This window comes from Euphorbia lathyris, chromosome 3, assembly GCF_963576675.1.
Source record: "Euphorbia lathyris chromosome 3, ddEupLath1.1, whole genome shotgun sequence".
Taxonomy (NCBI): Eukaryota; Viridiplantae; Streptophyta; class Magnoliopsida; order Malpighiales; family Euphorbiaceae; genus Euphorbia; species Euphorbia lathyris.
The window spans coordinates 19,782,670-19,798,456 of record NC_088912.1 but is presented as its reverse complement, the minus strand read 5'-3'; the positions used below and the strand labels follow the sequence as shown (position 1 = coordinate 19,798,456).

The 15,787-nt window shown below is 37.7% G+C and overlaps 1 protein-coding gene across 2 annotated transcripts; it reads right to left on the bottom strand.

Annotated features, from left to right (window-relative positions):
* Positions 1-12,050: 12,050 nt before the first annotated feature.
* Positions 12,051-15,343, bottom strand: LOC136223140 (zinc finger BED domain-containing protein DAYSLEEPER-like). 2 transcript variants are annotated; one of them, XR_010685851.1, is made up of 5 exons: positions 14,990-15,343; positions 14,156-14,400; positions 12,768-13,339; positions 12,590-12,696; positions 12,051-12,461 (listed from the first exon to the last, which is right to left on the bottom strand). XR_010685851.1 is itself a non-coding variant. In XM_066010991.1 (4 exons), exon 2 carries the CDS (start codon positions 13,647-13,649, stop codon positions 12,855-12,857), a length of 795 nt encoding a protein of 264 aa, XP_065867063.1. In that variant the 5' UTR covers positions 13,650-14,400; positions 14,990-15,343; the 3' UTR covers positions 12,051-12,461; positions 12,590-12,696; positions 12,768-12,854. The 2 variants fall into 2 exon arrangements, 1 of the variants encoding a protein (XP_065867063.1); XM_066010991.1 differs by having other exon boundaries at positions 12,768-14,400.
* Between the last annotated feature and the right edge of the window lie 444 nt (positions 15,344-15,787).

The window sequence follows — 15,787 nt, the reverse complement described above, 5'->3', positions numbered from 1 at the left end:
CTCGGGATAAGCGAAGACATTGATCGCTATCTGACTAATTTGGGTTGGTCCAAATTTGTTTCTATGAAATTTCCTATAATTGGAAATTGGGTTCTGGAATTTTTCTCCACCGTTAGGTTCGTCAACAAGAGACGTGTTCGTCTCAGTTTTCGTTGTGAGGGAGAGGTATTCACTTTTGGATATCAGAACTACATAATTGGTTTGGATTTCCACCCCGAGACACAACTCAACACCATCCTGGAAGGGATATGACTTCTAGAGATATATGGAGGATGTTAACAGGATTTTGGCGATTCAATCCACGTCTTGCCTTCAACAAATCCATTAATTCTAATTCCATGTTGTATCTGCATAAGTTCCTCTGTCACAGCCTTTTTGGTCGAGTCAGTAGCAATATTGTGAAAGATACTGATCTCTATGTGTTGGGCGACATTTTCCAAGGCAACTTTGTGAACTCCTCAAAGATTCTAATGGAGGGGTTAGTTGCTGCTTCCCGTTCGAAGAAACGGAAGATTGGGTTCGCCAACATCATTTGTGGAATCATATTAGGAGCCAAGGGAACCATTTCTGTCCCTTGGACTGATAAGGAACCATTCCCTATTCTAGACTACGAGTTCTTGGAGAACGAGGGACTTGTCAAACGAGTTTTCCGTTCTGGTCCAACATTCCTTTCTGCACCAGAGAGGCAAGTCTTCATTCAAACAAAGATTAACAGGGCCAATGCACGTCGTCTGTCATCTACTTAGGGATATAATTTGCGTTTCTGTTGTTTTAATATATATGAGTGTTTGTTTGTAATTTATGTTTTTATAATGTTTCTATGTAAATATATATATTATGGTATTGTTTCTATTTTAGATTATAATAAATAAAAGTGCATTAATTCTTTAGTTTATTTCTTTTATTTAAGGAACAACCCTTGGTTTTCCTTTAATTTAATATTTCAGTTTTGTTTATCTCAGTTTCAGGGATTAATATTCACATTAATGTCACTTACTTCTAAGAGGAATTGGTTTAGAAGTGTTAAAATCACCAAAAACAGTCCCAATTTTACCCAGATTTTTCAAATTCTCAGTTGAGACAGCAGAGGACAACATTCAGCAAAAATTTCATCCCCCTACCTTCTTGCTGTCGCGACTGAGATTTTGAAAATCTCAGTCGCGACTTGCGACCTACAGGGACGGGATTGGGGTCGAATTCTCACTCTTTTTCCTATTCCTACTCTATTTACTACTCTATTCACCTATCCTAATCAATACCTATTACTTACACCTATTTAAATCACCTCTTTTTACACCAATCAATCATCTTTTCTCTTCCCAATACCAAGATTCACTCATCTTCCCCATAAATATTTACCCTATTCATCTTCTTCTTCTCCAATTCACCACCATTATCTTTTATTCTAACTTTCATCCTTTCATATTTTGTTCTTTCCATTCACCACCTTTCACTAAAAAAAACTATGCCTAGACAAAAGACCGTTGCAAACAAAGCCAAGGCCACCGAAGTCACTAGATTATGGGTTCAATATGGAGCACCGTTCGATATTACTACGGAAGCCGAAGGACGTAAATATCGCCGATTTTCTAATAGCCTAATAGAGTTCGTCGACATGCTTTTTCTTGACACCGATACGGTAAACACACTTTCTTTTACCGAGCGTATTGATGAATTTCTTACCATTCTTGGTTGGAAACGATTTGCTAGTATGCGTTTTCCTAGTCTTAAATCACATATTATTGAGTTTTTGGTTACTCTAACCTATGACAAGAAGAAAGGAGTTATCTCTTTTCGGAATAATGGAGTCCGTTATGATGTTGGGTATGCGGCCATGAACCGTTGGTTTGGTTTTCCTACTCGGAATTTTTATTCAAAGCCAAAGCCTTTTGATTCACACACGGTTTGGAATACTTTAACCGGTTTAGATGTTTTTAGTCCAAAGAATACATCTAGTAAGCTACTCAAGGATGATTGTATATTCTTCATTCACAAGTTTTTATCATTCTCCTTATTTGGTCGGGTTGAAAGTTCAAAAGTGCAAGTTCGTGATTTGGTTGTGTTAGATGCTATTTTTAAGGGTTTGACAATTGATAGTATTGAGATGATATTTACTAATTTAGTTCGAGCTTCCAAGTCCCGCAATAAGCAAGTGCCTATGGGTAATTTAATTACCGGCATTGTTTTGGGCGCTCGAGGTGAATTAGCGGATTATCAAAATATGCCTCATGTTGGTTTACCTTTCTTGGATCTCACGGCACTTCAAAGGGCCAATTTATTGAAGAAAATGGGACCCCCCGCCTTTATATCTTATGTGGATCACACAAGACGTGTTTTTGCTACCATGGGTGGTGAAGCTTCGGGTTCTCAAGGTTTAGGTGCCCAAGATGATGATGAGGATGATGACGAGGAATTTGATGAAGACGAGGAGGAGGAGGAGAATGTTGATGTTAATGCCACCGAGCAAGCAAATGTGGAACCAAATGTTGAAGAACAAGTTGGTTGGCAACGTGTTTTGACACAAATGAACGAGCATAACCGTCACATGAATTTGCGGTTAGATGAAGTCGTTGTCAACACTGCCGAAATGAGTTCAAGGATCACTATGTTGAGTCGTGAGCACAAATCTACTCGTCGCCGGTTGCTCTCTTTCTTCCGACACCAAGGAGTTGAGACTACGCCTTCTCCACCACCTTCGCCTTGATAGGTTTTATCCTTTCTATCTTTAACTCATTTCCTTTCTTTTTATTATGTCTTGTTCAATTTGGTACAATATTTAAAATTATGTTTGATACAATTTTCTTTATTATTATTGTGTTTGAATGTTATCGTACTATATTTTTCATTTCTAATTCGTATGGTTTATTTCGTACTATTTTTCATGTTTTATCGCTTTTTGCATCAATGAGGACATGGTCCAAATTAAGTGTGGGAGGAGGTATTTCATATTCATTTTATTTTTTAAGTACGAATGAATGCAACGAACAAGAATGCATCCTATATTTATTTTGCATATTGTTATTCAAGTTTAAGTAAAGTTGAGACACTTCTTGCTCAGGCTACATCAGTGCTAGCAGACATTCAAAATGAAATTAGCTCCTTTGGTCTAACGGAAGAGAGGCGATCCCGAGAATTGGCAGCGCAAGCAGATTTGGATCTCCAACTCTATCGTCAAGAGACGCTTTGGAGGGATAAAAGCCGAGCCAGATGGTTGGAGGCGGGTGATAGAAACACGGCTTTCTTCCATGCTGCAGCAAAATGTAGAAAAGCCACTCCATGCTTAGCCTCATTATGGATTGAGAACCAGCTCACATCGGATTCGGAAAGGATATCACAACATACGATTGCTTTTTACAAAGACCTTTTCTGTAGCAACAGGCTACAAAATAACCTCAGCCCCGTGGCGTCGGTGATCCCACATTCAGTCTCGCAGGCTGAAAATGATAGTCTAACGGTTTGCCTGATAACAGACTTATTCGTGATACTGTGTTTAGTATGAACAGGGACAGCGCTCCGGGGCCGGACGGCTTTGGAGGTAGTTTCTATCAGGCTTGTTGGGATATAGTCGGACCAGACGTATGTCATGCGGTTCAGTTCTTCTTCACATCCGGGTTCATCCTCCCAGGAATGAATTCCAATATTATGGCGCTGATACTGAAAAGCGAAGGGGCAAACCGCATTGAAAATTTCAGGCCAATTGTAATGAGCAATTTCGTCTACAAAATCATTGCAAAGATCCTTGCTGAAAGACTCGCTGTAATCACGACGAAGATTGTCTCCCCGAATCAATTTGGGTTCTTAAAAGGCCATAATATTCAGCACTGTATTGCAACAGCTTCAGAGGGAATCAATCAGCTTGACAAGAAATGCTTTGGAGGGAACCTGTCAATCAAAATTGATATCAAAAAGGCCTTTGATACTCTGGACTGGAACTTTCTTTTAGCTGTGTTAGAAGCATTCGGGTTCTCCTTAACTTTCAGGGACTGGATTTTGAACATTCTCTCTTCTGCCAGAATATCAGTAATGATCAATGGCAGACTTCATGGCTACTTTGGTTGCTCTAGAGGCGTCAGACAAGGTGACCCTCTTTCTCCAATCCTGTTCGGCATTGCGGAAGACTTCTTCTCTAGATGGCTAAGCAAACTAGAAGAAGAGGGTTCTTTCTCGCCAATGACTTACACCTCGGGAGCTTCTTTCCCCTCCCACCTCCTATACGCGGACGACATGCTTCTTTTTGGTAAGGCAACTGCCAGAAATATGGTGGCTCTTCGCAAACTCTTCGAGTTCTACAGAGGGATATCGGGCCAACAGGTGAGCTGGATGAAATCGACGGCTTTCTTTGGGAAAGGCATTACTGACAGTAGGGCAAGACGCCTTGCAGCGATTCTGGGAGTGAAAATTAGGAGATTACCATTTGGCTACCTTGGGATACCAATCTTCAGAGGCGCTCCTAAATCGCGGCACCTGGCCCTGCTCGTGGACAAGCTCCTGGCGAAGTTTAGCACGTGGAAAGGATCATCTCTCTCATTTGCCGGCAGGCTAACGCTGGTAAAATCTTCCCTCACTAGAGCTCTGGTCTATTCGTTTATGATTTACAAATGGCTGCCTGCCTTGCTTAAACGGGTCACTCGTGGAGTTCGTAACTTCTTGTGGACTGGCTGTCGGGACAAGAAAAAGATGATTACAGTTGCCTGGGACAGATGTTGTACTAGCCGGAAAGCCGGATGGCTGGGAATCAAGGATTTTGGGATGTTTAACCGTGCTTTGATTGGGAAATTGGGGTGGGACTTGCTGCAAGGGGAGTCTAATTTCATTAGTATGATGCGGACCCGGTTCTTTACAATTTCCGGCCTTCCCAGACAACATGTGTGCCCCTCCTCCATCTGGTCTTCTTGCAAGATAATCTTAACAAATATTCGGTCAGAATGCCGCTGGTGGATTGGACAACAGTCGAAATTGAACTTCTGGACTGATCTATGGTTAAAGCCGTCTGTGGCTGACAGAACTGGCATTCCGATTAAGGATCAGAGTTCACTCTACAGTAACATTGAAAACTTTCTCCAGGGGGGTACCTGGTGCAATTTGGAAGTGGTTCTGGAAAATATTCAAGCAGACATCATGCTCACTTCGCGCTCTCTTGGAGTCGACGACTGCTGCATCTGGGAGCCGGCAGATTTTGGGAAGCTGTCGCCAAAATTGCTATATGCACATGTACGCAATGCAGGACCGGCGGTCAGGTGGCACGGACTCGTGTGGAGCAAACACATTCCCCCGTCTAGATCGATAATGGGCTGGAAGCTAATACACAACAAAGTGGCAACTCAAACGATGCTTCAGAGTAGGGGAATGCAGTTAGCCTCGAGATGCGAGCTTTGCAAGGTGCATGAGGAAACGGCTGCCCATCTGTTCCTAAGATGCGATTTTGCTGCTGCAATTTGGGACTTTATCAGTACTGTGTTTGAACACAAAGTGGACACCGGGATGGATGTACACGGTTTTTTACTAAGCTGCTATAATTTTCATGCAGGGAAACAGGTTCGCTCCCTTTGGTCTGCTGCCATACTAAGCGGCGTCTGGCTCATCTGGTATACCCGCAACAAGGCTATCTTTGAGTCGAAGCTCCCTTCAATCCAAACGGCATGCACACATTTGCTTAGCATGATCCGCGAAGCCGACAGGCTCTCCACAGGCAGTTGTCGAAGTGCGGATATACCCATCATTAGCAAGTTGCAGCTGCAGCAGAGAATCCAGGGCCCAACTCGCACGATTATGGTACGCTGGTGTACACCGGCGCCGAACTTCATCAAAGTAAATACGGATGGTTCAGCACAGAAAAGTAGGGCTGGTGCGGGAGGAATTTTTCGCACATACCGTGGCTTCCCAAGAGGATGCTTCTCAATGCCGGTCACGCCAGCATTCGCCCATATTGCAGAAGTTCAGGCGATGATTTTCGCAATTGACGTAGCCTGGGAAAAGGGATGGCACAACCTGTGGGTGGAGGCGGACTCGACGTATGTAGTGGACCTCATTAGGCGGCGCTCCGAGATGGTCCCTTGGTGCCTCAAGCAGAGTTGGCTTAAATGTCTTCAGCAGCAAACACAAATGAACATCGTTGCCACACACATTTACAGAGAAGGAAACCAAACTGCGGACGCGCTGGCCCGGGAAGGTTTGACGGCCAACGGCTTGACATGGTGGCCCTCCGCGCCATCATTTTGCTATCACCTTATTAATGCGGATCTCTGTAACATTGCTCACTTTCGTTTTCCTTAGCTCCCCCCACTTTTAGCTGTACGAACTCATATTTTTTATTTATTTTATTCTTTTGGGTTTGCGGGTGCGGTGTCTGGGGTGCCGACCTAGTCGGGATGTCAGACCCTATCCTTGCTCGTCCCCATTCTTATTCAAAAAAAGTTTAAGTAAACTATATAATGCAACATTTTCAAAACAAGAAATGCAACATTTTTATATAAAGTGCAACACTTTTAAAAAATAATAGCAATTTTTCATAAACATATAATTTTTGTTAAAGTATATTTATTTCATATGTTTCAAACAAATCAACTTTTAAAATAATGCTTAACATATTTTAAGGTTATTATTATTGATAGAAATAATATTTCTATACGGGCAATATTTTTTCCAAATTTTTTTTTTACAAATCTCCGATACGATTTTATAAAAAAACGTCTCGAGTAAATGTATATAAGTAAAATTTCTTTAGTTTCAAATCTCTACTTTATATCATGAATTCATGATAAATATAAATCTTATTTTCAATTTTCAATTAGGTTTATAGGCATAAATCAAACTAACAACTTTAGCTTTTTAGCTCGATATTATTTTTCGTCTTACATTAAAATCCAATTGAAGTTTTTAAGGAAACTTTAGCCATAATACATGTTGAATTTCAAGTCAATATAGGATGAATGTGCTATTTTTCTTTCCTAATTTTATTTTCATGTTAATTAAATCAAGTAGTCGTATTCTTAACTTTTGGCCACGATTGAGACCAACCTTATCACAATCGAGGTATGAAAGAGAAGAACATTAAGTACCGTTTACTTTTGGCCACGATTGCGACCACCCTTATCATGGTCGAGGTATGAAAGGAACGTTAGAAATTAAAGCAAAAATTAAACGTGTTTAAAGTTTTAAGTAACGATTGCGTCCACCCATGGCATGGTCGGTACCTCTTAAACGAACACGAAAGCAAATTAATGCGTATAAAGTTACGATCGAGACCACACTTATCTTGGGCGTAACTCAGCAAATATATTAAACCTAAGTCCTTAAATCTATATTTGTAATAGTTTAGGTTTGGGAAAGGAAATTTTGTGCTTAGAAATGCCTTGAGATGAAAGATTCAAAAACATGCGTGCTTACACCGTCCCGAATACTTCAATATAAAAATTGAAATACAAGGCGAGTAATATATCTCTTTTACACTAGCTAGTTTGATACTTTGCGTATAAATTTGCCATGACAAGTTTATCTTTCGGTTTAACTAATTCAAAGAGGAATATATGGATATATGTTCTATTTTATAAAGAGATTGATTAAAGGATAAATTCAATGAAATTTTGCTCGGGACTAGCAAAAGCTTAAGTGTGGGAGTTTGTTAAGCCCAAAATATACCTAAAATATCATACACAAAAATGTTTAAATTACATTAAAATCATGTTAATTATATTCATTTGGAATACTTTTACGTCTTTATTTACTTCTTTGATGCAAGGTACTTAATTATTTGGTTAAATCCAAATAGGAGCGAAAACGGAGCTAAAATGGAGGAAAAACCTAAAAAACGTACCGAGAACGCATAACGGCCAGAAGAACGCTCAAGAAGGACGAAAAGCAGTCGAGAGACAGGGAAAATTCTCTCTGTCGCGATTGAGATTTTGAGAATCTCAGTCGCGACCTACGGAAGCCAGCTCGGGAGAAAAACGAAGTTTTCACTCGTCCCTATAACCCCTGTCGCGACTGAGATTTTCAGAATCTCAGTCGCGACAGCGAACCATTCTGCACACAAAACACATGTTTTAAATCGGAAAAACGCGTCTGTTCGTTCGGATAAAAGCAACCCTTCACCAGTGGACACGACCCGTCATTTACAACCCTTCAACAACTATAAATAAGTGATCCATTTCAGAAATCAAGGTTGGAAAAAGTTAGAGAAATTAGAGAAGAAAGTTATTATGTTGAGTTTCTGATTCAGAAAAGAATCAGAAAGTTAGATTTCATTTATGTGTAAACAATCGTGTTGTACACGAATTGTTATTAGATTAGTTATAAAAACAGTATTAGTTTAGTTTTCATTCTGGTAGTAGACGAGATCAGTCTCTATTCCGAAGATCCAGTGAGAAGAATTGACGGCTGAAGCGCATGAGGTTTGACGCACCTACAGAGTTTAAGAGAAAGATTGACAACCCGGATCTCAAAGTTTTCGTTGCAATGCTATCAAAGTTTCTACTTCTCTGTTAACTTGTGAAAATTCACATTTCATTAATGATATACTTATTTATTCAATAAATTCTTACTGTTGTTATTTTGATATTGTTCTGACAAAATGATTTTCAAAATGATAAATTGGTGTTTTTATTAAAACGTTCTATTCCATCTTATTCATATAAGAACTTTGTTGAACACTTGACAGATTTAGTTTTTATGGATGACATGATCGCTGATCGCGGCTTATCAGACATAAAATACTAGTTTGATTAAGGTAGAAATCAACTCAATATCAGGGGGATTTCTACGGTTCAAAGCCATTTAATTGAATAAATCGCTATATTGTTACATGTCCATAATCTTTACAAAGTTAAAGTTGCTTTCTTTGCTTTATGAAAATAAGTTTTATACCTTCTATTTATTCCAATTACGGAAGTATCTGTTTTGTAATCAAAATCCCAAGACAGAACTGTTCTCTAAACTCGATATAATACTTCTATCTAATCCTAATTTACCAAAACCAATTCCATCAATTAAAACGTATTTCTTTTATTAAACCTAAACACGTGACTAAACCGAATTAAATAAAGTTTTAGTTAAAAAGTGTTCCCTGTGGGTTCGATATCTTTTATTACTACAAGCGTATACCGTGCACTTGCGGAAATCGCTCAACATCCCGATCAGTAATGCGTTGCTGTATTAAATCTACCACTTCACTCCATTCACTATTACTGCCAGAGAAAACCGATTCAAAATACTGCATTGCAATCTGCCCCATCCCATCCTTATCATCAATCCATTCTCCTGCATTATTCCTGAGCCCTGTTAAACAGTTTTGCTTCCGCCTTCCATTAGCGAAAGAGTGATAAAAATGAGTATTTAGATCTCCCTCCCGAAGCCATAAGACTTTTACTTTCTATTTCCAGTGGTCTTCCTCCTGAACCATAATTCTCACATACTCAGCTCGGGTCGACTCATACTCATCACTATTATTTAAACCTCCCAGATCACGTAGTTGTATTAACTTCTCTTTTAATTATTGAATTTTCTGACGAAAATTGACATCACTCCTTCTGCTCCATCTCATAGCACATCTGCCACATGTGCTAACTGCGAACTCAGTACCGTTCGCCTATCAGATCCCCATGCCTCCTTAATCACATTCCAAACCTCCTCATCCCTTAGCCATCGTTGCTCGAATCTGAACTGTTTTTGCCTCGGACCAGTTGAATCGATTGACGTATTCAAGATTATTGGAGAATGATCTAAAGTGGGAGCAATAGAATTAACACAAAAATTCACAGGAAAACGCCTCCCCCAGGCTGGGCCGGGCTGGGCTTGGGCCGGGCCTAAGCGGGTTTGTCAGATAATTGATTTGTCCAAGCCCAACTTAGCCCATACTGTATTTACATCAGGCTCGGGCCGGGCTGGGCCAAGCTAAAAGAACTAATTCCCAAGCCCAACTCGGCCCGGCCCAACTAATCTTTATATTTTTTTTAAATTAAAATTAAACTAAAAAATTATAATATAAATATAAATAATACAATACAATGAACCAAACTTTAGAGGATTACTCCAATAAAAATCAATTAACACCATCCTAAATAAAAAAAATACTCATTTGATAGTAATAAATAAAACAGTAACTGGCAGAATGGAAAATGGCAAAGGAGAGAAGAAGTTTGAATCGCCCTGCTGCTACTGATCTGCAGGTGTGCAATTCGTTGTGGCATAGACCTCCGGCGGGGGTAATTTCTTATTGTTCAGATGCAAGTATCTTCACTATTGCTGGAAAAACTGGTTGCGGGGCTGTGTTTCGTGATGAAAATGGTGGTTTTAAGGGTGCTAGATCGGCAGTTAAGGAGGGGCTGATGGAGGTTAGGGAGGCGGAGGCCTGGGCATTGCTGCAGGCAATTATTTGGGCGTCGGAAGTTGGTTATGAGCGGGTGTTATTTGAGACGGATTCACAAATTTTGACAAATGCTATTGAGTCGGATAAATTGGATCAGTAAGAATTTGGGGATATGGTTTCACAATGTCGGAATCTCTTGAATACTAACAACGAATTTACTATCCACATCATTAGAAGACAAGCAAATGGAGTAGCTCATGCTTTGGCGAGAGCGGCTTCTCAAAATGCTAGTCCTTGTTTGTTTGATGTTATTCCAAGTTTTATTTCTTTTTCGATGTTAAACTTTTGCCATATTTTGGCTCATTAATGAAACTTTATTTCAAAAAAAAAAATAAAAAAATAAAACAGTAACAAAAAAATATGTACATGTTCATCAATTTTAAAAGATATATGGTTTGAAAATATTTATGTTGAAGAAATTTAAAATTTTTATTTTTGGAATATAAAGTTTATTAAACTATAAAATTTATTAAATTAAAGTTATTATTAAAATTTCAGGCCAGGCTGGGTTGGTCTTGGGTTTTGAGACAAATCCCAAGCCCAACCTACTATGTATTCGGGCCTAAGCGGGCTTGGACCGGACCTATTACGAAACATATACGTCCAAACCCAGTCTTTGAAAAGCGGGCTTGGATGGGTTGGGCGGGCTAATGGGCTTTTGAACAGGTCTAAATATTAGTGAGGCCACAATCAGTCAGTGTATCTTTAAATCCCTTATGACACCTTATTCCTTTTTTTTATCACTCTGAACAAGTAGATCATTAAAATCTCCCAAAATAGACCATGGGAGAGAAGAGACGGCAACAAGGCTCCTTAGTAAATCCCAAGAAGTCCTTCGTCTAGCTCTCTCCGGATACCCATAGAAACCAGTGAGGCGCCAAACAAAACCGAACCAAATAAAAGCAATTTTTAAAAACCAAACCAAACCAAAATGTAATTCGGTTCGGTTCAAACCAAACCGAATTGTTTCGGTTTGGTTCGATTCCAAACCAAATTGTTTCGGTTTGGTTCGGTTCCAAACCAAATTAGATATTTATTTACATCTGTGCTTTAGTTACAAATTAAAAAAAAAATTGGAACTAATGTTCTCCTGAGACTTTTTTTTCATAATTCTAAATTACAAAGTTACAAATTTAAAAAAATCATGGTTGTGTAACCTTTTTTTTTAATAATTGTAAATTAACACATAAAATAATCAAATTAATAGTAGAGAGAGGCAGTGAAGTATAGGGTGGTGTGAGCAATACATTGAACTGCAATTCTTTATTTTTTCGATTTTTTTGTCTGGCAAATTAAAAATGTCTTATTTTTTTTATAAACAAATAATACTCTAATTTGTAGTGGGTTAGGCACAGTAATAAGTAGACATATTCATGGGTCGGGCTGGGCTGGGCTTGACGAGCTTAGACCTATAAATCTCTTACCCAAGCCCAGGCCAGCCCCTAATAAATTAGACGGGCTCGAGTTGGGCTCGGGCTACAAACAATATCCCAAGCCCAACCCAGTAAAGCCCACCTCTAAAAATACTTATTAGAAAGTAATTATAATTTTTTTTATCTAATCAGTCCATAAATTTTAAAAAATACAACAAAAATAAAAACTATTATTCCATTAGGTATAAATTTTAACAAAATAACTAGACAACAACTCAGTACCAATAATGTCATCAATTACTGCATATTTCAACTTGTCACAAAATATTAACAGTTTATATAAACTGTATAAATCTTTCTTTACATTATTCTTTCCCTATCAGTCAATCCAGTCTAGTCCACTGTATATTTACTTTAATCCAACAGCTAAAACCAAAATACCTACCAGTTCACTACTACAAAAATTTACATGAATCCCCTAACAGTCCACTGTAGGAAATAAACAAAATACAAAACCAATAGTGGACTGCAAATAAAATATCTAACAAGCAGTGGCCTGCAAAAATAACCCATTTACCTAACTATCAGTGGACTAGACTGCAAAACATTAACAAAATACTTAATCAGTTCCAGTTTCCAAACAAGTTTGACTAAAATTCCTATATAAACATGATATTTGACAAAAACACCAACTTCATCGATACTTTTAGAAGTTTCTCTAATGCCTACAAAAAAACCATATTAATATTCAGTTCATTATTAAGTTACAACAAACCAAAATGTATATGACATTAGTTTAATGTCTGCAAATAAAATTGATGTACAAAATTGAAATGTTAAATAAGACAAATACCTAGAGAAGATCAGAAAAACCACCATCAATTTCAGAATCAACATCTAATTCTTCATCATATTCACTAGAGCTATCTGTTTCTTCCGGTCCCATTAAGTTCCCCTCATCTACAAACAAAAAATTATAGATTAAAGAATGTACTAATAGTGAAATGAAACATCAAAATTTATAACTTTACCTTAGCTTTAAGCCAATCCCTCAAACACATAATAGCTTGAATTGTCTTAGGCTTTAATGAGCTTCGAACACTTGTTATAATTTTGCCTCATGTGCTAAAAGCAGATTCTGAAGCAACAGTACTGATTGGAATTGCCAAAATATCTTGTGCCATTCTTGCAAGTTCTAGATACCTCATTGAACTTTTATGCCAAAAATCTAAGACATCTAAATCTTCATCCAATTTATGAGTAGGTTCAGCCAAATATAAATCCAATTGTGATTTCTCTAGACAAAATGAAGTCTCGAATATAAACATTTCATAATCACTGTAAATCTCACTAGTTTTTCCACCAATTGAATTCTTATTAGAACTCGAAAGCCTTGCACCAGATGTCATAGAATTAGAATACTTATACTCCTCAAACAAGGCATGCAAATTACCAACCACTTTGGCCACATAACTCAAAGCATTATCCTTCCCATAAATCTTAGTATAACAATAACCCAAAAATTTCTCCTTATATTGAGGATCTAGCAAAGCAGCACAACTCAAAACTTCATTATACTCAAGCCAATACTTGTTAAATTGACCTTGCATAGAATCAACAATATCAGTCAACACATTAGATTCCCCATGAGCTGCTTTTAGCAAGGCTTTTTGTATCAACCACACACCAACAAAATAAACATTTGCAGTAGGAGTTCGAACAGCAGAAAACATACAAGTCACATCATAAAATGTATTAAAAAACTTATGAATATATGTCACATTATCCCACTCAACACTTGAAAGTGAATAACACTTCATGCCATGATCCCTCCCACAAAAAGATATTAATGCATCCTTATAATACAACACATTATCAAGCATTTTAAAAGTTGAGTTTCGCCCAATTGGCATGTCAAGTATGAATTTCCTTTTTATTTCCAATTCAAAGCTCCTTTGTGCAAGGTCAACAAACTTTTTTGCTCAGTTTGGGGATCTATAAATAAATTTCACCATATCACGAATTTTGGTTAAAGGCTCCTTAAACATATCCACCCATTTGCATTCTTAAACATTTCTTTGACCTTCTCTTTCGCACTAGCATGCAAATTAAGAATTTCCCTCTTTAGAGTTTGCCTACTAAATGCATTAAATTGAAGATTAGCTATTGACATCATAATCCGAAAAGCTCTCTCATTAACCACAGAAAAAGCGACTACCCTCAACAATGAACAGAACAATGCATTTGCGCAAATCATTATTGTCAAACTTATAATTCCTAAGAGAATTCTGACCATGTGTGGAATCAGTGGAAACTAGAAACTGTTTGATGTCCTTATTTACTTTCTTTTTACATTTTAACAAGTGACGTCGCAAATGTGAGGTGCCGTTTTTTGTTACCGAAGAAAAGATGCACTTACAAAACTTGCATGAAGCCTTAAGATCAGTAACAGGCTGAAAATATTCCCAAACATTTGACGTTTTCTATGAGCACTTTATAACAGGATCATATTCATTCGAACCATCATTTGCAGCCTGTTCTGTAGCTGGTCTTTTTTGTGAAGGAGCAACAGCAGGAAGAGTTGATGTAATAGCAGGAGATGATTCAACAGCAGCACTAGAAACAATTTCAACAGCATTTTGGGTCTCTGGAACTTGAGCCATCCTGAAAATAAAAAGGAATAATGAAAATATGAAGTCCTAACCTAATATATTAAACAAAATCAAAGTGCTAGAATAATCAGTTAAATAAAAACAAAAATGAAAATAAATATCAAATGAAATTTTTGAAATTCCACTAATTAGAAAAACTAATATAAAGTGATTCTGGACATTCACTTTAGTAATTACAACTTGCAAGGTTCTAAACAAATATGAAAATATCAAGTCCTATTATCAATTCAAAGAATTTATATTATGAAGTTGTAATACAAAATAGTGGTCCTGGACATAAAAAAAGTTAGAAGAATGGACATAGATAATATCTATGCTGCTTCATAACTTGGAGTTTGGAAATACCACAAGTCAAAACACCACAATTAAAAGCATTTATATCCTCCAAATAGTCAAAGCATCACAATTAAAAACATTTGTATTCAAGCACAGGTAGAAACAGGGGACTGATTAAAAAGAGGAAGAGCACAGGGGACTGAATAAATCATTTAGCATAAGTATTCAACACATGATAAATCATTTATAGATCTTGATAAGAGAGGGCTATAGATAAATTATAAAGTTAGCGTTGATGAACATACCTAAACTCTGACAATCGGCGCTTCAACGAATAACTACGAAATAGATGCTAAAAGAAACAGAGGAGAACGTCGGTGAAATAAAGAGAAGGCTGCACAAAAGAGAGAACTGGAACGGAGAACGTTGGTGTCGGTGAAATAAACAATTAAAGAGAAGGCCGCGCAAAAGAGAGGACTGGAATGGTGTGAATAGGAGAGAAAGATTATTCTCAGTCATGGAGATTTAGAGCCATGAGCATGGTGAATATGTGATGAACTGAAGGTTGGCGGCTAGGGTTAGGGTTTATTTTGGAAGAGAATGAAAACTGAGATAAATGAAGAAATGAATCGATTTTTTGTGTTGGTGGCTAGGGTTCACTTTATTATACAGTAGTACTTATATATCTGTATATTTTTGTAAAATTTTACTTAATTATGTTTTATAAAAATAAATATATAAATATATAATAATATTAATAAATATATTGGGTCGGGCTGGGCTAGCCCCATAATAATTACACAAATCCCAAACCCAACCCAGAAATATGTGGGCTAATATGGGCTTGGGCCGGGCCGGACTAAATGCAATTTTAACATGTCTAAGCCCGGTCCATTTGACTCGGGCCTGGGCGGGTACCCGGGCCTGTGGGCAGGTCTAGTAGTAAGTAGTGTAGTGAGTTAGGCTGGGTGTAGCTAAGTTAATATGATTAATTTAGGTTTAACTATATTTGTAGTGGGTTTGCCAGTAATTATTAGTGGGATGAGTTTAACTAAGTTATGATTAGTTCAGTTTTTTGGGTTTTTCGGTTTATACCCAAACCA